This window comes from Oryctolagus cuniculus, chromosome 18 (assembly GCF_051225735.1).
Source record: "Oryctolagus cuniculus isolate XC-2025 breed Fujian yellow rabbit chromosome 18, ASM5122573v1, whole genome shotgun sequence".
NCBI lineage: Eukaryota > Metazoa > Chordata > Mammalia > Lagomorpha > Leporidae > Oryctolagus > Oryctolagus cuniculus.
In genome coordinates, this window is record NC_142884.1 from 51481724 (window position 1) to 51503748 (window position 22025).

The 22025-nt window shown below is 58.2% G+C and overlaps 1 protein-coding gene across 4 annotated transcripts in view; it reads right to left on the reverse strand.

The window, feature by feature from the left end:
- Nucleotides 1-22025, reverse strand: part of CNGB1 (cyclic nucleotide gated channel subunit beta 1) — a 65348-nt gene that overhangs the window by 19670 nt on the left and 23653 nt on the right. For 2 of the 4 annotated variants that reach the window (XM_089319721.1, XM_089319722.1), the window contains exons 4-13: nt 20557-20824; nt 15549-15735; nt 9522-9629; nt 6751-6908; nt 5602-5757; nt 4508-4716; nt 3652-3702; nt 3133-3219; nt 1405-1469; nt 475-597 (exon numbers count right to left, since the gene is read on the reverse strand). In XM_089319721.1, coding sequence (XP_089175847.1) covers nt 475-597; nt 1405-1469; nt 3133-3219; nt 3652-3702; nt 4508-4716; nt 5602-5757; nt 6751-6908; nt 9522-9629; nt 15549-15735; nt 20557-20758 — 1346 coding nt within the window. In that variant the 5' untranslated portion in view covers nt 20759-20824. Of the gene's footprint in view, nt 1-474; nt 598-1404; nt 1470-3132; nt 3220-3651; nt 3703-4507; nt 4717-5601; nt 5758-6750; nt 6909-7052; nt 7350-9521; nt 9630-15548; nt 15736-20556; nt 20825-22025 lie in introns of those variants that run through there. The other 2 variants (XM_051846819.3, XM_089319723.1) reach the window with 2 other exon arrangements.

Below are 22025 nucleotides of genomic sequence, written 5' to 3' on the forward strand. Positions count from 1 at the left end.
AAGTTCATGGAAAATGGAATTATATAAGCTTATTTGGGTGCAAAATAATTTTAAAATCCATGCATAGAGGGATATTCAAAAAGTTCATGAAAATGCTTTGTGAAAAAACTAAGCATGGATTTTAAACAATTTTTGCACCAAAATTAACTCACCTCTTGATTCTACTTTTCCACGGGCTTTGGACATACCCCCATATTTGCCAACCCTGAGAGATTCTTGGACACTGGGAGCATCTTTCTAGCAGTCTCATCCGTGTGTCTCCCCGGCCCCCAGCCTGGCCGGCAGCAGGCGCTCAGGAAACCTTGGCTTAGTGACAAGAACACCTGGCCCTGAGCCTTAGCACGTCAGTGACTCCTTAGGAACAAGGTGACCCCACAACACGGCGGCAATGAGATGCCTCTCTTGGGGCCTTTGTGCTGGGACTCGGAGCAGGAGCATCACCCAGGCGTGGGCCCAGCAGGGAGGCGGGCTCACCTGTTTCCCACGCCATCATAGACCCAGTGCGTGGAGCCAATGCCCTGGTAGGCGGACGCCCAGTAGTAAAGACAGGAGTTCAAGTGCAGGCTGTAGAGCAGGTAGGCTGTGGTCCTGATGACCCTGCAGGTGAGGAGGCAGGGGGACAGCGGGAAAGGGTCAGTGGGGACAGCTCGCCTGGGGCGGGACTGAGGGGAACCAGCCAGTCCTCAACCCCGCCTGGCACCCATGCCCACTCACAGCTCCCCCTGGTGGAGCCGCAGGGTCCTGCCCAGCCACCTGCAGGAGGGACACCTGGCAGGGGAGCCGGCAGTGACAGGACTGGCCAGGGGAAGCCGGGCTACCTTATGTGCAGCTCTGGGGGAGTGGATGGGCCAGAGGGGAAGACATATCCATGGGCGGCGGGCAGGTGCATGCAGAGGAAAGACAATGAGGCCGCCCCATGGGAGACACGGAGTCCCCAGGTGTGGCCTGGCTGGTTTTGCATCCCATCCTCGGACACCTGTGAGATGCCCACTGTGTCCTTGTAACCATTCCCATTCTGTAAGAGTGCGGTGGGGACTCAAGGTCCCTGTGCTGGGACCAGAGTGAGGCCCAGCTGTTGGAAACACTATGGGAGCCCCGCGTGGCCCTCATCACAATGGGAGGAAATGGGACATTCCTGGGTCTCCAAAAGCAAGCAGACCTTCTGAGAATAGGAGGTGGGGCCAGGAAGGGCTGGCTTCCGATGCAGTGGGGGCTGGAGGCCACTTGAAAGGGAAAGCAACAGGCTAGAGGAAGTGCAGCCCGACTTGGCATGTGTGCGTCATGTGTGTGTCACGCACATACATGCATATGCATGGTGTGTGAGCCTGCGTGGGCGCAGGCCTCTCACCTCTGTGCATGTATGTGCGTGTGGTGGGTGCACCTGCACGCATGTGGCCATCTCACCTGTAAACGTAGGCTTTGCTGAGGATGGCTTCCAGGCGGTCGTTAAACTCGAAGAAGGCCATGTACTGGGAAGAAGAGCTGGGGTCAGGGGAGCCGCAGCCCTCGTCGCCCTGGCCCTTTGCCCACGCGAGTCAGGACCAAGGGACCTTTCAGCAGACCCAGGGTCTGGGAGGGGACCGGACGGTGAGCATTCAGAATCGAGGCCCTCAGCCCTATGCAGGACGGGGTCCAGGAGTCTGACGAAAGCCAGAGCCCATCTTCCTACAGGAATTACAGAATCTGGGGCGGAGTTGTCATGCAGCTGGTTAAGCTGCTGCCTGCAGCACCAGCATCCTATATGGCACCAGTTCGAGTCCTGGCTGCTCCACTTCCAATCCAGCTCCCTGCTAACGCACCTGGGAAAGCAGCGAAAGATCAGCCAAGTCCTTGGGTCCCTGCACCCACATGGGAGACCCGGAAGAAAATCTGAGCTCCTGGCTTCAACCTGGCACAGCCCCAGCTGTTGTGGCCATTTGTGGAGTGAACGAGTGAGTAGGAGACCTGTGTGTGTGTATGTGTGTGTGTGTGTGTGTGTCCCTCTGTAACTCTGCCTTTCAAATAAGTAAAAATAAATCTTTCAAAAAGTCATAGAATCACATTCTCACGATTTGCATATAATTTCAGGAGATTCCAAGACTTTCTAGATCCTATCACAAAATGTTTAGGGGTCCAGTGTCCCGGGTTAGGGAGCCTGCTTTGAATACTCACCCACAAACAAAACAATTCTATCGAGAAGGGCATCCCTAACCCCTCTCTCTCACATCCGTCACAGGCCTATTTATGACACTAAAGGAATAGCAGTAGCTGCTCATCCTGACTGAGCACCTGTCACCTGAGCAGTACTTTCCAGGCGTCGTCTACATCATCTACGTATGAGGTCTGTGTCATCTCTCCCTGCACAGAGCAGAAACTGCCTCTGTAGGAAGCCAGCAACCTGTCCAGAGCCCACGCTGGTGCGGGACGGAGTCGGCACTGGGACCCAGAGTGGACCCAGAGCTGCAAGCGCTCCGCACACGCCACGCCACCCTGAGAGCTCTGTCCCCATTGACTTTCTGATATATATTTTTTTTATTTGTTGACAGGCAGAGTGGACAGTGAGAGAGAGAGACAGAGAGAAAGGTCTTCCTTTGCCGTTGGTTCACCCTCCAATGGCCGCCGCGGCCGGCGTACTGCGGCCGGCGCACCGCGCTGATCCCATGGCAGGAACCAGGTGCTTCTCCTGGTCTCCCATGGGGTGCAGGGCCCAAGCACTTGGGCCATCCTCCCCTGCACTCCTGGGCCACAGCAGAGAGCTGGCCTGGAAGAGGGGCAACCGGGACAGAATCTGGCACCCCGAGCGGGACTAGAACCTGGTGTGCCGGCGCCGCAAGGCGGAGGATTAGCCCAGTGAGCTGCGGCGCCAGCCAGACTTTCTGATATTTGAAAATAGCATTTACAGTGCTGCCCTCGGGGTTCTGCCACCTGTCTCTCAATCTCCTTCCCCTCCAGAGTTAGTCGGACGCGGGACTGTGGGCTCCGACCCCTCACCTGAGACTCAGAGAACTGTGTGAATGTTAGGCCGGGGAATCCATCTCCTCACCTAGGTCACCTCCCCGACCCCAGGCCGCTCAGGTGGGCACTAAGACGCCAGGGCTGGTGCAGGGTGAGGGGGAACTGAGGGCTGGGGGTGGGGACCCCTCCCCGTCCTACCTTTAAGCAACGGGGCAAGCGAAGGAGGGGGTTCACGCCGAACTTCAAGTAGAGGAAATCCAAGGGCAGGAGGCAGAGCACGTCCATCTGGAATTCAACGGGACACGCGGTGTGCTGGGACACGCGGTGTGCTGGGACACGCGGTGTGTTTACCGGGTCGCCCCAGGCTGGGGGTGAGGGGACCGAGGGCAGCTGCTCCCTTCAATGCAGAGCGGAAGTCCCTAAGGCTGAGGGCAGAAGGCACCCTGCCACCTCGCCCAAGGCCAAGGGCAGCTGCTGCGCAGTGCACAGGGGCCGCTGAGCTGCACAGCGGGGACTGGCGAGAAACAGATATGGGGAGAGCTGGCTTCCGATGACCTCTCAGCCTCAGCGGGTCTCCTGGGGCTTGTGGCCTAGAGGACTCTCCCACGGGAGCTGGGCCCAACCCCCAACCCTCCAGGAAGCACGTGGCTCCCAGGCCCTGTGCCATGGCTCCTTCCAAGAGCCCACAGGCACCACGCGTCCCTCCTGGGCACAGACCTTAAAGCGGCGGGACTTCAGGTAGTTGTTCCTCATCTCCTTTGGGTCCGTCTGCGGGAGAGCGGAATAGTGACAGTGAGGCCCTGACCCCTCCCCGCGGGTGAGCTCCGTGGGGCGCTGAGCCCCTGGTGGGAGGCCCGTGGCCAACACATCCGTCTTAATGGGACCACGAGCACTTGATTTACCCAGGACCTGGGCAGGGAGCTCTCTTTCCTCCAGGTTGTTTCAGAGGTCAAAGTTCAGTTTGCCTGCACCCTGCAGTAAGCGGCGCCAGCATGGCACGCGACCAGCACGGGGAGATGGGGACTGGTCTGCTGTGGGAGCCATGGTCAGGCCTCAGTTTTCTCCTGGGAGAGTGGGGGCTGCACCAGGGCAGGAGGTCTCAAACTGATCCAAGGAGCGGAGCGTCCACGGGTCCTTTGCAGGAACCACAATACGTGCTTACTTGGGCTCAGCACTCTGCGTCCGTTATCTCAGTCTTCACAGCAGTGCATCAGGAGGGAGCTATTTCTATGCCCATTTTACAGATAGGGAAACAGAGTCTGGGTAGGAGGGACTCAGGTAGTTGTGGGGAAGCTGGGATTTCAGTCAGTTGCACCTGCACTAACGGCCATTCTCTGGACCGCTTCTCTGTCTCCAGTTCCACCAGGCGGTCCAGGAACCACTTGGCCTCAGAGTGGTATTTGACAGGGAATGGACGCAGGGTATGCCCCATAAGCAGTCATGCTGTTGTGGACGCACAGGCCCTGCCCCTAGGGTTTCCACGTTCCTTTATTTTGACGTCTACCACAACCTCAAGGGTCAGCTCCCTGGACGCTCTGCCCCCGGTCAGCCCATCCACCTGCCGGGGACTCACAATGATGTCCCCGCCTTTGACAAACTGCAGGCGCATCTGAAACACCGTGATGTCCAGGAAGTAGATGAGGTCGCACAGGTAATCCGTCAGCAGCCACAGGTGGATGTTGGCGGGCGTCTGGTAGGGGAAGGCCCAGCGCACGGGGATCAGCCAGCAGTTCCAGTTCCAGGCCAGCACCACGAAGAACAGCCACAGGATGTACATCAGGTCTGCGGGGGTTGGGGAGAGCGAGGGCGGCTGTGCTGTGCTGTGCTGACAGCCCCAGGGAGCCGCGGGCGGGGCCTGCTTTCTTCTACGCTTCCCTGCTAGTACAGTGGGAGCCACTTCTAGAACTGGGGGGGGGGGGGGGGTGTAAAACTGCCTCTGCTTTTAAAGTCAGTCCCTGGTAGGCCCCAGACAGAGCACTGTGTGGCAGACAGGGCGGTTCTGAAACAGGCAGCTTCCTAGAAAACCCCTTTGCTTTCATTCTTGTAGAAATTATTCTGAAACAATGTATCTCCTGTCTTAGTCAATTCTGGATCACAGATGATGGACAGGCAGGTGGGTGGGTGGGCTCTGTAATCACCTGGTCGTCACCAGGGTCCTGCCCCCGCCCTGCCACACCTGGAGAAAGACCCCCCGCTGGCCCCTAGCATGCCCGTCTCAGAGAATGACAAGGAAATGTTCCATGAGAGCCGGGGGCCTGTGATGAGCTGCAAAGTGCTGGGCACACGGGAAAGAAGAAGGGATGGGATGGGGAACAGGGGTGGGCTTGGGGGGAAGAGAGAGGAACTACTGCAGACACTGGATGCACTTCCGGCTCTGCGCTCAGAGCAGGAGGTCCCACAAAGAGCCGGCCTGCCCAGAGGAGGGGGAGGACTTGGCCAGGAATCAGGAGTCTCTGAGACTATACTACTAGTTGAGTCTTCAGGCTGTTTAGCTTCTACATGCCTCCATTTCCTCATCTGTAAAATGGGTGTGATCTTATGTTGCTATTCCATGATGTCTACTGTTGCTACTGTTTTAAGAGTTGGGCAAGGAAGCACGCAAGCCACATTGCCCCAGCCGCCCGCCCGCTCCTGTTACACTGGGAAGGCGCACGGCCGCGGACTCACTGGTCAGCGGGTCGATGCTCTGGGGAAACTGGTACTTCTTCCAGGGGCGGCGTTTGAACTTGCAGCACAGCATGTCACAATAGTGCTCCTCCTCGGCCTGCTGCGCCTCCGCGGGCTTGGCTTCTGGGGCCGGCTCCGGGGCCTTTTTGGCTGGGGCTACGGGATGACATTGGTGACCACCTGACCCAGCTCTAGGCACAGGCAGGGGATGCAGAGAGAAGACCCCACCTGCAGAAGCTGAGGGGACGCCAGCGCCATCCTGCTCCAAGCCCTGTGTGAACCCCACCGCTTCCTCCTCACTAGCAACCTGGTGCCCACCCAGGAACCCTAACCTGCCCCACCTCTGCAGCTGCCTCCCTGGAGCTGTCCGGGACAAGGTGCTTCTGGGCCAGGTGGATGCTGGAGCCCGGCCTCTGCTTGTGTGTCTGAGTCCCCAGGGGGCCCCGTGATGAGCTGGGGGCGTTCTGTACTCAATGTGCCCCCATGCAGGGTGAGCGGCTGGAGCGCCTAATGGTCAGGGATCTGTGGCTCCGGGCTTCTCAGAGCAGAACCGTCAGCTCCTTCGTCTCTAGAGAGAGATTGGGCAGGCTCACAGCCTCTGTGTGTCTCTGGTGCTCTCAGTGACCTGGGCCTTGGGGCCTGGAGGTTCAGTACAGCCACGGCTCTGGCTTCAGGAGTGCACAGCCAGGCTCTCCTGGGTCTCTTGCGGGCACCGTGAGCTCCAATGCACAGTGCCCCTCCGGAGAGACCTGGGAAATCTCCCTGACAAAAGCATGATTCTTATTTCGTCTGCCAGGAAGGAAACCCTCAAGCCAGAGCAGCACCTAAGAGCTCTCAAGGCAGTGAGGCCGCCGATAAAGAAGCTGGGTTCCGGAGTCGGCCGTGGACACCATCTGAGCGCCGGGCCATGAGACCGGTCCCAGACTGGCACCGCCCATTACCGGCGGGAAACTGGCAGAGGGGTCAGTGAAGGGACTCGCCCCGTGGGAGAAGGGACCAGGCCAGACTCTCATCATCTTCTCGCCCCGGGGATTCGGAGCCCGGACACACAGGACCCCACATCCAGAGAGTGGAGATCAGTCCTCTCTCCTGCACCCCAGCCTTTCTCTGCCGCCCTCACTGCCGGTGAACGAGGGGCGGGTGGCTCACAGGGCTGCGGGCTCTCCTCCTCGGAGGTGACGTCAGGGTCGATGAGCTTCTCCTTCACCATCTCCGTGCGCTCCTTGAAGAGCCTCACCAGCTCCTGGAGCCGGTCGTTGATGATGGCGCTGTTCTGGCTGGCGGCGGAGGCCGCGCGGTCCTGGGCACTGCGGGAACAGCGCCACCGCTGAGCCGGGAGGGCGGGGCGGGAGACCCCGTGCCCCCCGGCCAGGCCTGCGTCCCACCTCCTCCCGGGGCCTGCAGGGCGGACGTGCTGTCCCTACTTCTCCCTAACAGCAGCGGCCTCGGACCTGCCATCTCCCAGGACGGAACTCAGCGCGGGAGCGGTGCCTGGGGCGCTGGCCGCTGCTGGCCGCTGGGCCCTGCAGGCTCCAGCCCAGGTCAGGGAGCTCAATGCAGAGCTCAGGTCGGGCTGTGGTTCCCAGAATGAACTTCCAGGGCGGCAGAAAGGGGCCACAGGGCTGCTGAGCTGGGCTTTAGGAAACAGCTGGTGGAAAAAGCAACTGAGATCTGACGCAGCCGTTCCTGCTGGAATGGGGATGACCGCCTACGCGCTGGCTGCGAGAGACACACAGGTCAGAAGGCGAATGCGCATGCGCATGCGCATGCGCATGTGCCTGCCCAGCCCGGCACTCAGCACCAGCCCGCGCCTGTGTGGGTTGAGAGGACTGAGAACCGTGAGCAGTCTCCTGGGTTCATCTCGCCGAGCCATTCTGCTAGTGTTTACAGATCTGTTCTATCTCCACACAGCAAGGCCTTGAAACGCAAGACAACTCGTGTCTAACTGAGGGAGCCAGGCTGGAGACAACCAGCGTAGGGGTCTAAATGAAAGAGGGCACGCAGGGGCCGGTGTTGTAGTGCATGGGTTAAGCCAGCACCTGTAACGCCAGCATCCCATATGACTGCCAGTCGAGTCCCGCCTGCCCCAGTTCCTATCTAGCTTCCTGCTAATGCACCTGGGAAGACAGCAGAAGACAGCCTAAGTGCTCCGGTCCCTGCCACCCATACAGGAGACCCGGATGGAATTCCAGGGTCCTGGCTCTGGCCTGGCTCAGCCTCTGCCATTGCAGCCATTGGGGGAGTGAACTAGTGGGTGAAAGATCTCTGAGTTCTCTGTCACTCTGCTCTTCTAATAAACAAACCTTTTTTTAAGAGGTTGTGCAGATGTCGGGGGGAGAACCACGAGCTGCTCCCCTGGATCTGTCGTCTCCATGCTATGCCGGGGCTGGGTGCTGCCACCCTGCCAGGGGACTGCACTTCCCAGGGGAGGTCGTGGGCGCGCTCACTACTGAGTGTGAGCAGATGTGGCCCATGCAGCTTCAGGCCTCCCTTCCTAGCGGTGACCAGTGGAGAAGGTGGCAGGGCCCTGGCAGCAGGGCCTCCACATGATGGCCTGGGGCAGAGCCTCCCGCAACCTGCAGCGTGCCGGCAGTGACACGCCTATGGCATAGGAGGCACCTGCTTGTTCTGGGAACTGTCACAGCAGCTTAGCGCCCCTGGCTCCATGTGGCCCTCCTTAAGGGTTTTGGTGACTGTTATTATTAGGCCTCATTTCTGCCTTATTTTCTAAATGAAACCTTAACCCTCTCCTTACCAACTGCATACAATGTGACACCACCGGGACTGTGGGTGGCATAGGTTTTTCCCCCCTAATTTTTCAGCTTTTCTGAACTATCCACAGTTCTCCTAAGCATAAACTGCACAAAGTTATGGATGGAGAAACAGCCTAGCAGGAGAAGGGGAGCCCAGTGTACCCGGGGCAGCCACAGGAGGTGGGGCTGGGGAGCAGGACGGGGACCCCAGTCACAGCCCAGGGCCGGCACTCGCCACCATCCAGGGCTACATGGACTTTACAGAACTCCTCCCACTGGCCCAGTCCTTGGGACGGCTGCAGGTGTGCGACCCAGGTCCCCAGTGCCATCACAGCCGTGACAAGCGGTGTTCCCAGACTGGCTGTGTCACGACCACGGGGAGCCTGTGGATGCCTCATGGCAGCTGGCTGAGGGTCTGACCCAGCAGAGCTGAGTGTGGCCTGGGACTCTCCAATTTAAAATTTTTTTAATGCGTTTATTTGAGTGACAGAGAAAGACAGAGGGCTCTCATCCGTGGGCTGGCTCCCCAAATGCCCAGGAAGACTAGGACCTAATGAACCAAGCCAAAGCCAGGATCTGGGAATGCAGCCCAGGTCTCCCCTGTGGATGGCAGGGACCCCACTCCCTGAGTGATCATTGCCGCCTCCTGGGGTCTGCATCAGCGGGGAGCTGGAGTCAGGAGCAGGGGCCGGGACTCAACCGAGGCTCTGGGATGCGGCATGCAGGCATCTTGACCACTCGGTCAGACACCCACCTGGAAGCTGTGTTTTTAACAAGCTCCCTGGGGCAGGACCCCTGGGGCTCCTTGTATTTCTCCCCCTACTCACTGGCCCTTCAGGGGTGCTGGAGGCCTGCCAAGGTGGGAAGGGTCGGGGGGGAGGGACTGCCCCAGTCCCTCCTTCACAGGGGCTCTCTGTCTGGGGACACTTCCACATCTGAGCACTGCCAGCCCCGGTGCAGCTGGGCACTGGGCTGCAGATTCTGCAGCATCCCTGGGCCAACCGGAAGCAGCCTGGGCAGGCCACCCAGCCCCCTCTTACTGCTCGGAAGCCCCCGGCAAGTGCTGCCTTGGGGCGGGGGGATTCTGAGGATACCCAGCCCCCCCCCTCACACCCCTCCCCACCCAGCTTTCCAGCTCTCTGAGACGCCACAGGTTGCCCTACTCACTCAGTGTCCTGTGGGGTGGGAGAGGCCAACCAGGCCACCACCGGGGACTCGGCAGGTGACAGCGCCCTGAGCTCTTCAGCCTCATTGTCCGGAGAGGGCAGCCTCTTCCTGCAAGGGCACAGACACACAAGGGGACTTCAGCGACAGTGGGGGCCCAGGGGAGGCGAGACGACACTGACCACTGACCCCCCAAGATCACCCAGAGGGTACAGGGGATGGTGTCGCCACAGGGGCCTCATTTGTCTGGAGGGAGGCGAAAAAGGAGAAGACAGGGTACAGCATGGCCTGGGCCTCGAGCTCTGGATCTGCTCAAGGGCCCAGAACAAAGAAAAGGGACTTGGAATCAGGCACTGGACCTGCATCTCAGTCCTGCCTCTTACTGTTATTTCATGACCCTGGAAAGGTACTTACTGTCACGGAATGACTCTCGAGCCACCTCAGTTTTCCCTTCTGTAAAACGGAGCACAGGCTACCCAACTACACGAGCTCCGTATCACTCAGGTCTCCGCTTCGCCTTCCTCCCCGCCCCCGCCCGCTTCTCTGCTGCCTCCAGAGAGGCTGCGCAGTCGTCGCCGGTTCATTGGGGGATCTCGGGCAAATGCCGTCCCCACCTGAGTTTCAGGCGCCGTCATTCCCGAAACCCAAGAAGGCTGCGTCCAGGAGCCACCACTGCCCTGGCTCTGAGGTGCACTTGGTAGCATCCCGGTCTGAAATCCACTTGGATTTCAGGGCCAAGAAGGTTCTTGCCCAGCCTGCCCTTGGCCTTGGGTCACCAGGTGGGAGCCTGGGAGGGCTGCCTTGGTGGGGGCGGCCCCGAGCACACTATTGTACATTAGCATCTGTGGGTTTAACTGTCTGGGTTTTCCCAGCCTCCGTCTCAACAATGACAGTGAACTGCTTTACGGCACAACACAAAGCCTGGGAAAGAAGAAAAGACAGGAGGAAGGAAAAACGTCTGACCACCACCAAGAAAGCCAACTCCAGTTGAGAGCATGAATCCTGTTTAGGATGGAGTAGAACCAAGCAATGTGGAAACCCAAAGACTGCATCTGGAGGACCTAGCGCAGGGCAACAGCTGTTATTAAAGAACAGTATTTTATAAGGCAATGCAAGTGCTGGCGGAGAACAGCATTTCTTAGTGACCTGTATTAGCATATACCATACAAAATGCCAAGTGTTAGCCCATGAGAACAAGTGTTAGCACATGAAACCAGGAGTCTGCACAGTAGACATGAGTATTAGCACATGAAAGCAAGTGTGTTACCTCATCAAGACAAACGAGAGCGCAGACTAACGTGAAGGTGAGAATTTCAGACTTGAACCTGAGCATTCTAAAAATGGGCATAATGCGGTAACACCCACACAGCTGGATCGGCACAAGGAGTCAGCTTTGGGGACATGAAAATAAAATGCCAACAGGGAGTGCCAGGACTAGAAAATGGTTACAGAGGCTGGGTCCCCGCCGTGAGGCTCGGGATGTAGCACACTGAACTCAACTGCTCCGACGTGGACTTGGGGAGCCCAGGACGGCCTGGCCGTGGCCTTTGCTGTGATGCTGAGAAAGTAAAATGATGCAGCTGAGTTCTAGGAGACTGGTCCTGGGCCCCCAGACCCCCAAGAAAATCCCGTGGTGACTTCTCTTCTGCCTCCTGGGGCCACCCTTGGGTGACATTCGATCAGAAATGGAGCCCACAAGGCGGGGACCTCACTTGGGACAGGAGCCTGGTGAAGCTCTCCCACTACCACGCCGTTGACGCCGTTGTCCCCGACACCCCAGCCTACTCCCCATCCCCCGCTGCTCCCCACTTGGAGACTCAGAGGAGGAGCCTCCCCTGGCCCCTCCTCCAGGGACACACCCCGGGACCGAGGCCCGAGCTGCCAGAAGCTGTTGAAGGTTCCTGTTCCCATCAGCGAAGGCCCCAGGCCCCAGGCCCCAGGCAGGCAGGCGGTGGGGCAGGGCTCACTGAGCCGAGGGGCCTCACCGCAGGTGCAGCTCTCCTGGGACTCAAACCTGAGTCTTCTTGCCAGGCCTCCAGGCCAATCCTGGTCCCCAGCCTCAACCACCGGGATTCAAACTTCCGTCGTTTGAGAAGAGACATGGGGCACCCACCTTGCTTCCAAGAAGGCTCTGAAACCATCCTCTCACCTCATCCCAACCCGCTCAGGATGGCAAAAATGCAAGCACTCGCCTCCTGCACACCCTAATGAAAAGGACAGGGCAGCCACACACAAGGAGACGGGGGCCACGAGTCCCACCACTGGGACCCACATCCAGTCCTCCTGCGCCGGCCCAGGGCCCTCTCCTGACTCTGCTGCTCTGCAGTCAAACCAAGCCTCTGCTTCCCCGGCTCTGCCGCTGGCCTGGCCCTGGGCTAAGCGTACCCCGGGCAGCAACTCAGCGAGCCCTCACTGTAGTACTCACCGGCACTGGTGCTTCCATCCCTGTCTCACGCCGGGGAAACGGAGCCCTAGGACAGATGCCTGCCTTGCCTTAAGGCCCCCATCTGTAAGCCGGGAGCTGGGTTCACTCCACACCGTGCCCTTGGGCTGCCAGCAGGGCCCCGCCGGGGTGCCCCTTGCCAGGACCTGTGGCTCCCATCAGTGTATCTCGTGCTCGTTCTGTCCCGGAGCACAAACAGCCCACACCGTCTGGGTGGCTGCCTGCTCGATTCTGTCCTGGCCCCACTAGAACTCCAGCTCCCCCAGGGCGGGCCCCTGCCAGGCCTCCCCTTGCTACACCCCCAGCACCTGGAGCAGAGCCCAGCACATAGCTATGGGTGACAGGGGCAAGAGGAGCCCCCTGACCCTGTTCCCAAGCTTGGATTCCACCCAGTCCCACGTGTGCTTAGTCCCCTCCCTGCCCCTAAAGAAGCCCCCAGTGTTGTCAATGTAGCTTCTCTGCCCATGTAAAGGGAACAGAGGTAGGTGGACCAGATGTCAACAACCATGGCAGCGCCCCTGCTGGGTCCTTTAAGGTAGTCTGTGTGTCATCCAGGGAGCAAGAGTGGAGACTCATGGAGCTGCCGCTATGTGCCTAGGCCCGATGAGATTAGCTCTCTTGTCCATATTTTTTTTTTTCCGGACAGGCAGAGTTAGACAGTGAGAGAGAGAGAAAGACAGAGAGAAAGGTCTTCCTTCCATTGGTTCACCCCCAAAATGGCCACTATGGCTGGCGCGCTGTGCCAATCCGAAGCCAGGAGCCAGGTGCTTCCTCCTGGTCTCCCATGGGGTGCAGGGCCCAAGCACCTGGGCCATCCTCCACTGCACTCCCGGGCCATAGCAGAGAGCTGGACTGGAAGAGGAGCAACCGGGACAGAACTGGCACCCCAACCGGGACTAGAACCTGGGGTGCCGGCACCGCAGGCGGAGGATTAGCCTAGTGAGCCGCGGCGCTGGCCCTCTTGTCCATATTAAAAGCTGACAGCACTCAGCTGGTGGCACCCAGCAGTCTCCATTCTAGCAGGCTCCTGGCCTCAGCTGAGCCATGACTGTGTGCCCATGAATGATAGCAACAACTAACTAAGGAGAAAGCAGCATCTGTCTGTCCGTGCAGCCAGGGCAGGGGGCACTGACAGCTCCTCCCTGGCTTTCACAGTCACTGGTGCAGTGCTGTCCATGACTGCAGTGCACCTACGACACCATGCAGGGCACGCTCCCAGGTACCTGGCTCAGGTGTTCAAGGGCACCTCCAACCACTCAGCCGCAAATTCATCTCAGGAAGCATTAAGTATGGAGCCAGCTGTGATGAGGAACCCGATTCTTGGGAGAGGAACCCAAGGACAGAAAGGACACTAGGTGGTCACAGTGCCACTTTGGATGGTGCCCACAGGAGGGGATGTGTCCAGTTCGTTCTGGCGCCTGGAGCCAGAGGGCTATCATGCAGCAGCATACGTGGGTGCTAAGGGGACAGCAGCCATCTGGAACAGGGTCCATGGGATAAGTGAGTGTGGCAAAGGGGAGTTAAGCTGCCACCTGGGCACCTGCATCCCACACCTGAGTGCCTGGTTCACGTCCCAGCTACTTCACTTCTGACCCAGCTCCCTGCTAATGTGCCTGCGAAGGCAGAGGGTGATTGGTCTAAGCACGTGGGTCCCTGCCACCCATGTGGGGGACCCAGATGGAATTCTGGACTCCTGGCCCCAGCCTGGCCTAGTCCTGGCTGTATGACAGGCATTTGCAGAATGAACCCGCAGGTGAAAGGTCCCCTCCTCTCTCTCTCTTCTTCTCCCTCTTCCTCTTCCTCTTCCTCTCCCTCTCCCTCTCTCCCTCCCTCTCTGTTACTCTGCCTTTCAAATAAACAAACACATCTTTTAAAAAGAAAAAAAAAAAACTCAAAAGGATCACTCCTTCAAGTAGAACCACACAAAAACATGGCATGAAAGAGAACACAGAGAAATCAAAACTGAATCTAGTGTGGTGGGGTTCTAGATGGTTATTTTTCTTATGTTCTTTGGTGCTTCCATTATGTATCCAGTAATACAATGAGGGGATGACACCAAAAACACAGATCACAAAAGCAAAAAAACAAACAAACAAAACTGGCAAGTGCGACAATGTCAAATTTAGGACCTTCTGCATGGAGCCGGTGTTGTGGCATAGCTGGTAAAGCTGCTGCCTGCAATGCCATATGGGTATTGATTCAAGTCCAGGCTGCTTCATTTCCAATCCAGCTCTTTACTAATGGCCTGGAAAAGCAGTGGAAGAGCCAAGTGCTTGGGCTCCTGCCACTCATATGGGAGACCCAGATGAAGCTCCTGGCTCCTGGCTTCCGTCTGGCCCAGCCCCGGCCATTGCAGCACTATGGGAAATGAACCAGCAGATGAAAGATCTGTTTCTTGCTTTCTGTCTGTATCTCTGGCTTTCAAATAAATGGATAAAACCTTTAAAATAAAAATAAAAGAACCTCTGCACAGCAAAGGAAACCATCCACAGCAGAGTGAAAAGGTAATCCACAGAAAACTATTTGGAAAGCATATATTTGATAAAGGGTTAATGCCTAAAATACAGAAGGAACCCCTACAATGCAACAGCAAAACAAAGCAATCAACCCAAATTACTTAGAAAGTGGCAGGCGGTGCTGTGGCATAGCAGGTAAAGCCGCTGCCTGCAGTGCCAGCATCCCATATGGGCACAGGTTCCAGTCCCTGCTGCTCCTCTTTCCAGCCAGCTCTCTGCTAAGGCCTGGGAAAGCAGCAGAAGATAGCCCAAGTGCTAGGGCCTGCACCTGCATGGGAGACCCGGAGGAAGCTCCTGGCTCCTGGCTTCGGATCGGCGCAGTTCCGGCTGTTGCGGCCATCTGGGGAATAAACCAGCCGATGGAAGACCTCTCTCTCTGCCTCTGAACTCTGCCTTCCAAATAAATAAATAAATAAATCTGTTTTTTTTTTTTTAAAGGACTCCTTTTCTAAAACAACCAAAAAAAAAGTGGTTAAAGGACTTGAGTCCTTTTCTTCAAACACCCACAAGGCCCTGGCTCCAGGCCCTGGCTCCAGCTCCCTGCTAATGCAGACCTGGGGAGGCAGAAGGTGACAGCTCAAGTGCTTAGGCTCCTGCCACCCACAGGGGAGACCAGGCGCCAGCCCGCCCAGCCTTGACAGTTGGCATTTGCAGAGTGAATCAGCAGATGGGAACTGTCCCTCTGTCTTTCTGCTTCTCAAAAAAAAAGGGGGGGGGTGTCCCTGGGAACTTATAATCATATATGGTTTGAATAAACTGCATTCTGTCAAAAAATAAAATGAGGGGGCAGAAATCAGTCATTGCACTTGTGCCATGTGACCCTGTCATTTATCATGCCGCCAGCCCTTGTGACCTACAGCTGAGGGCACTGGGACAGGGCATCTTACAGAGAACCCCAACACAAGGCTGGGGAGACTCCGGCCAGCAGGAGGGCTGTGGTCCCAGCTCTGACACCAACTCGCTGTGAGACTGTGGGCCACAGCTTCCCCTCCCTGGCCTCAGTCTCCTCATCTGCCAAATGGGCATGCAGCACAGTGCTGAGAAAGGCCCAAGAAAGGTAGAGAAGCTGACCTGGGGGCCGCCGAGGCAGAGCCTGGGACCGTGAGGGTGTCGGCCTTGGCGGGCGAGGGCGGGGGCAGCGAGGGCGACGGCAGCGAGGGCGATGGCACCGAGGGCGGGGCCTCCTCCGGGATGAGGGGGTGGCTGTCGGTGTCCGCATCTTCCACCTGCACTTCAGGGTGCTCTCTCGTGCCGGGCACTTGGGAAGAGGAAGGAGAGGAAAGTCAGTAGGAGAACGCCCAGGTCCCAGGGTGCTGGCTGCAGCCCGGCAGGAAGCGGCTTACAGGGCCATCCGGCCGCCCGGCCGGGCCCACACAAAGCTGCATGCAGGGTGCAATGCACAGTGCCTGGGGCCCCAGCTACCAGCAGGAGCCGCACCCCAGAAAGCCCAGCCTGGGAAGGCACGGGGACCCGCAGTGGCGACGGCAGCACCCAGAGAGGGAGCAGAGAGCAGGCGGGCTGTGGGCCTGGGGCCTGGGGCGGCTCCTTCTCCCTCAGGCCCCACAGCCTCCAAGGATCGCAAACAGTGACATCAGGGGTGTCCTCCAGGCAGAGGTGAGGGACAGCCTTTGTGGCACGTGTCACCCCCTCCCGGGGCCCTGCGTTGGAGCTTTCTTGTGTTTTCCTTTGTCTGCTTTTTGCATTTAGTGTTGTTTGCATCTTGTTTCTTCTCAGTGTGAGGGCATTTACCTGTCTTCACCACTTCCCATAACGGCAAATGAGCCTGGTGTTTCGTGGACGGAGTTAGGTATTTCCCTTGCAAACGTTAGAGACGTTCGATGACCAGGAAGCGGTAAATGTGGGGTGTGAGCCAGCAAAAACCTGAGGTGGCGATTTTCCAGCCAAGCTGCCGTCTCCCCGGTCAGCACAGGGCGTGCTCCCACGAGGACTGCCACCCCTGGGGTCTCCAACGCCGACCGACAAGGTCCAGCCGTAGATGCTTCCAGACTTGGCTCAGAATCTCCACATCGGCAAGGACCTAGCGCTTTCCATCTCCCATCATCCTCTGCATCAGCTGTGTTGCTCGCATAGAATCACGTGGGTCAAAGATGACACCCTCGGCTCCAACCACCACGTGCCCCCTCGCCCGCCAGCTGTCCTCTAAGGCGGGAAAGAAGAGGCAAGGGGCGCTCTCTGCCGAGGCATTTCCTGGGTCCCGACACGCCGGGAGCCTCCCCGAGTCAGAATCTCCCCGCTCCTAAGGAGAACCGCGTCCTCCCTAGGGAGCCCGGAGGTGGCCCGACCTTGGGCTCTGTCACCCGCCTCAGGGCCAGTGGCTGGGAGGAGGCTGAGGGGCTGCGACGGTGCCTCTGCTTCCTGTCACTCCTGTGGGACCCCCAGCAGCCAGGCACGGCTGGGCACCAGCGAGGCAGAACGGAGACAGCAGCGTTTGCAAACAGCTGGCTATGTGACCTCCCGAGTGCATGGGCCAGGCTACCGGGGTAACCCAAAGAGGCCTCAAGACACAGGCATTTCTCTCTTTGATTTGTTTTTATTTGAGAGAGAGAGAGAAGGAGGGAGCTCCTCTGTCTGCTGGTTCACTGCCCAAGCTGAGACAGCCCCGCCCCAACATCTGTTTTATTGAACCCCAAGCCTTCCCGGGCAGAAAATGAGCAGGATGGGAGACGTTTGTGGAAATTAGAGAGAAGCTTGGCCAGATCAGCAAGACTCCCGGGCTCTGGGGAGGAAGAAGGCGAGAGGCGGCCGGGCCTCAGCCACTGCCCAGCAGACAGGAGGGTGAGCACATGGATGGGGCTGGAGGCAGCCACGACCCCTCAGACGCACCCAGGCCCCCGTGTGTCCCGGGGCAGCAGGGGGCTCCCAGGAGGCTATGTCTGGGAGCCTGGGTGGCAGCAGACCCCACCCATGCCCCCTGCCCCACCCAGGGAAAGACTCTGCACCCTCCGCCCCCAGGAGAGGAGGGAAAACCCTTCAGACAGGGGCTCATTTCCCTCCAGCGTGGTGGAGTGGGAACTCAAAACAGAAATCACATTGCCTGGGCCAGCACCATGGCCGCCTGCAGTGCCGGCATCCTGTATGGGTGCCTGTTCAAGTCCTGGCTGCTCCACTTCCGAGCCAGCTGCCTGGAATTCCCAGGCCATTAGCAGGCAGCTGGATCAGAAGTGGAGCAGCCAAGACTTTCAAATAAAAAATGTTAAAAATCTTTTTTTAAAGATCAATTAAAACAAACACCTGGCTGGCAGCTAGAAAGTGCTTAACAATACATGTGATTCTCTAAAATGATTCATAATACTATTCTTTATATTTTTAAATAATATTCCTTATAAGGCAATATTTATTTACTTCACTTGAAAGTCAGAGTTATGGGAGGGAGGAGTAAGGGGGGAGGGAAATGGAGAGGGGGTAAAGGGTAAGGGGGAGAGGGAGAGAGGGGAGGGAGGGAGGGGGAGAGAGGGGGGGAAGAGATCTTCTATCTGCTACTTCACTCCCTAGATAGCTGCAATGGCCAGGGCTAGGCTAGGCCAATGCCAGGAGCTTCCTTCCAGTCTCTCATATGGGTGCAGGGGCCCAAGCACTTGGGCCATCTTCCACTGCTTTCCCAGGTGCATTAGCAGGGAGCTGGATCGGAAGTGGAGCAGCCGGGACTTGAACCGGTACCTATATGGGATGCTGGCATTGAAGGCTGAGGCTTTACTGTCTATGCCCCAGGTGTTTGTTTTACTAAACTCTAGGTGCCCTACATATATTAAGTCTTTAGTACATTCTTATTCACGTATTTGAAAGACAGATACAGAGCAAGTTGCCATCTGTTGGTTCATTCCCCAGTACCCACAACAGCCAGAACTGGGCCAGGCCAAAGCCTGGAGCCAGGAATTCAATCCAGTACTTAAGCCATCACCACTGCCTCCCAGGCTCTGTCTGGGCAGGAAGCTGGAGTGAGGGGTGCACCCAAGCACTCCCATGCGAGTGGGACACGGGCTTCTTAGACAGCATCTCACTGCCAAGTGCCCACCCCTATGTTAACTCTTTTAACCTTCCCAGCTGCCCAGCGAGGTAGCTTGTGTCCTTGTCCCCACTCTGTAGGTATGGAAACTGAGGCACAGGGAGGTTGAGAAACCTGTGGAGGAGCCAGCTGCAGAAGCTGAACTTCAGAATCATCCCAGGCTGCTGGCCCGAGTGCAGAGGCCTCTGCGGAAATGCAATGCCTCCTTGCGAGGTGCCCGTGGCCCCCCTGAAACGAGGACGCCATGCTTGCTCATTCTCCCTTGTCCTCTGCAGCATGAAGTCATTGCATGTCATACTGCAGCCAGCTCCCTCCACTGTTCCCGTGCGTCAAAATGTAGGCTCCCGGGGCCAGGGAGGCCCCAAGATGCCTGGGGATGATCCGGATATGGCGAAGGGTAACCCACGTTCAGATCCTTGCTGCAGCCCCACCAGGCCGCCGGGGTAGGGGTGGAGGGTGGGGGGCAGAGGGGAGAGTTCAGGTTGTCAGTGTGCTGCGGTTCGAGGGTGCTGGAAGCTTGACCCCGGTGTGGCTGTGCCAAGGGGTGGCGGGACCTTTAAGAGGACGGGCCCAGGAGGAGGTAATTAGGTCATGGACATCACCCCTGGAAGAGATTAATGCCAGTCTCCCGGAGGGAGTGAGTTCTCACGCGAGTGGGCCGTGATAGAAGGAAGCTCTCTGGCTCCTGGTCCTGCCGTGTGACCTCCAGGGCAGCTGCTCCTCGCACGCGCTCCATCACGAGGCCATGTGTCATGCTGTGATGTAAGGAGCCCAGGGAGACGCTGGCGAAGTGCCCTTGAATCTTCAGAACCGTGAGCTACATTCCCTCTTTCTGCAGGGCCCAGCCGCAGGCCCTTTGCTGTGGCAGCGGGAAGCGCACCGGGACCTGGCGCCACGCCTCACTGCCTGTGCATGGCCGCCGCCCCTTCTCCTCCTTGCGGAGGGAGTGCGCCGCCCGGCTCACTAGAAACCGCCGGCACGACTTCTGTTTTCAGTGAACGTGCGCTTATTTCTGTTGATGCCTTCTATTTATGGCAAGCTGTTTTGGTTTTCCATTTTTTTTGTTTTAAATGCTCTCCATTAAATTGAAAAGAAAATCCAGGGAAAGAAAAACAGTACTCAGATAAATTAGAGTTTGCACAAAACAGCTGTCAGGGGGACGCGTGGGGCTGGAAGCCAGGGGTCCTTTGCAACAGCTCTAAGCCCTGCCTCCTCACCCCACTCGAGCCGGGGCGGGGGAGTGGCTCTCCCTGGGGGACATGCTCAATCCCACCTGCCTGTGCCGATCCCAGGCATGACTTTGCACAGGGTCAACCAAAACGAAACCAACAAGGCCAAAGGCACAGCGGGCAGGTCTGGCCTGAGCTAAGGCAGAAAAGGACAGGCCACCGGTCTGTCCCCAGCACTCTGCCATCTCTCAGTGAGCAGCAGGAGCCTGGAGGCGGCTGCAGGGATCTTGGTAGAAAGACACGGATCCAGACAGGCTGTGCTGCCCCAGGGACCTCTGATGACACCTCTCCTCCTGGGCCACCTGCCGCACCTGCTGGGAGCACCTCCTTTCTTTTCCGAAGCCGTACTGGCTGAGCAGGGATCAACCATCCTCAGACAGCCCAGCTCCCAGCAAACTCTCAGAATCAGGAGATGCTATCTGCAGTGGATCCCACATTTCCGTAATTTTCCTCCTTTTAAAGCCCCTCCCACCACCCCGAATCCCTGGCTCACCCTGTTGGCCTGGAGATCTGAGTGATTTGTTTAGACTAAGGTGTGAATGACTACTTATATAGCAATGGTAATCTACAGAAAGTAATATTTAACCCCAAGAAATGAACTGCAAATTGTGGAATTTGGGGCATAAGGAGAATCCACTAGAACCCCTCAGATCTCTCTCACAAAGCAGGCTGGAGCCAGTGACCAGCAGAGGAAGAAGGGCTGGTATTCCACGACCACAGCTAGGAGTCCCCCAGCAAGCCCGCGGCCCCCAGGCCAGGAGACAGCCCAAGCCATGCAGAGCACATACCGCGGGCACGCGCACGCTGGGCAGCAACCTCACGCTACCTAGGCGACGAACGGAGCTCCGGGTCTCCCTGGCGAAGCTGGAGCTGGACAGGGCAGTTCTCCGGGAGACGAGGACAGGGATGCGGGTGAGCGGGGGCCGGTAGGTGGGCACATTGGGGAGGTGTTCCGCCAGGTTGGGGGGGGCAGCCCCAGGGCCCACAGGGCCAGGCGGCTGGTCCTGGACCAGGCGAGTCAGCTCCATGTCCTGGCCTTGTTCTGCTGTGGCGCTGGGGCCAGAAGGTCCCCAGCAGAGGTGGGACCCTGGGGCCTGCAATCAGGAGTCAGCGTTGGGGGGAGGCCAGGGAGGTAGGGGTGCTGCCTCTGGCACCGACACAGCCCCACTGAGGTCTGCAGTGTCACTCTTGGCTGCTCATTGAATCACTGAGTCAACGCAGCGCACCTGATGGCTCTGAGGGACCCCCCCCTCGGAGCCCCCCAACTTCTCACGCTCCCTTCCAGACACCAGTAGCTCTTCTCATCACGTGCCCCAACCAGTCAGCATCGAAGGATCCAGAACCCAGAGACTCTCGGGCTCAGAGCCCCAGAGCCCCAGACCAAGCATCCTTAACCCGAGGGAAGTTTTCTATCTGAAGAAACCCTGCAGGCCGGCGACTTCCCCTTTCAGCCCAAAGCAGCCACTTCTCCGGGCTGTGCACTGGGGCCACCTGGGGAGATCCGAGCACCCCCAGCAATTCTGATTCACTGCTCCAGGGGAGGCCTGGCACCAGGAATGTTTAAATCTTCCCCCCGGTGACTGCACGGTGCGGTCAGCCTGAGACCCAGGGGTTCAAGGCCACCGCCTCGCAGACACGGACATGGAGACAGAGCAGCAGGAGGTGGTGTCACGATGCACACTCCTGTCCAGCAGGCCTGCCACAGGCCCAGGAATCTGCATTTCTAACTAGCTCATCCCAAAGCTACCAGTTCTCCGTCCACACTTTTTTTTTTTTTTTTAATTTTATTTGTTGGTTTGAAAGGCAGGAGACAGAGAGATAGGCAAAGAGAACTATTCGCAGGTTCACTCCTATAATGCCTGCAGCAAGGGGCCGAGAGCAGGAGCTGGGAGGCGACCCGGGCGGCAGGAACTCACTGACTTGAGCCTTCATCGCCGCTTCCCAGGGGCTCCACTAGCAGGAAGCTGGAACCAGGACTGGAGTCGGGCGTCAAACCCGGGCACTCCCCTGGGGGAGGAGGGCGTCGTAAGCACCAGGCTTAATGCCTTCCCCGACACCTGTACTTTTGAGGAGCGATAGGAAAAATGCCCATGCGCGTCTCGGCACGGTTATCGGCTGGGTCTGCCCCACTGGGCCCTGAGCTCGTCCAGCACTGGGCGTGGAATGAGGTCCCCTCCAGGGTGTGGGAGCCACCAGAGAACACTTCCAACAGCCATGTGCTGAACGCGCTGAGAGCCCCCAGGGTTACGACCCCCCCCCCCCCCCGGCCAGTCCCATTTGGTTGCTGGCTGGGAC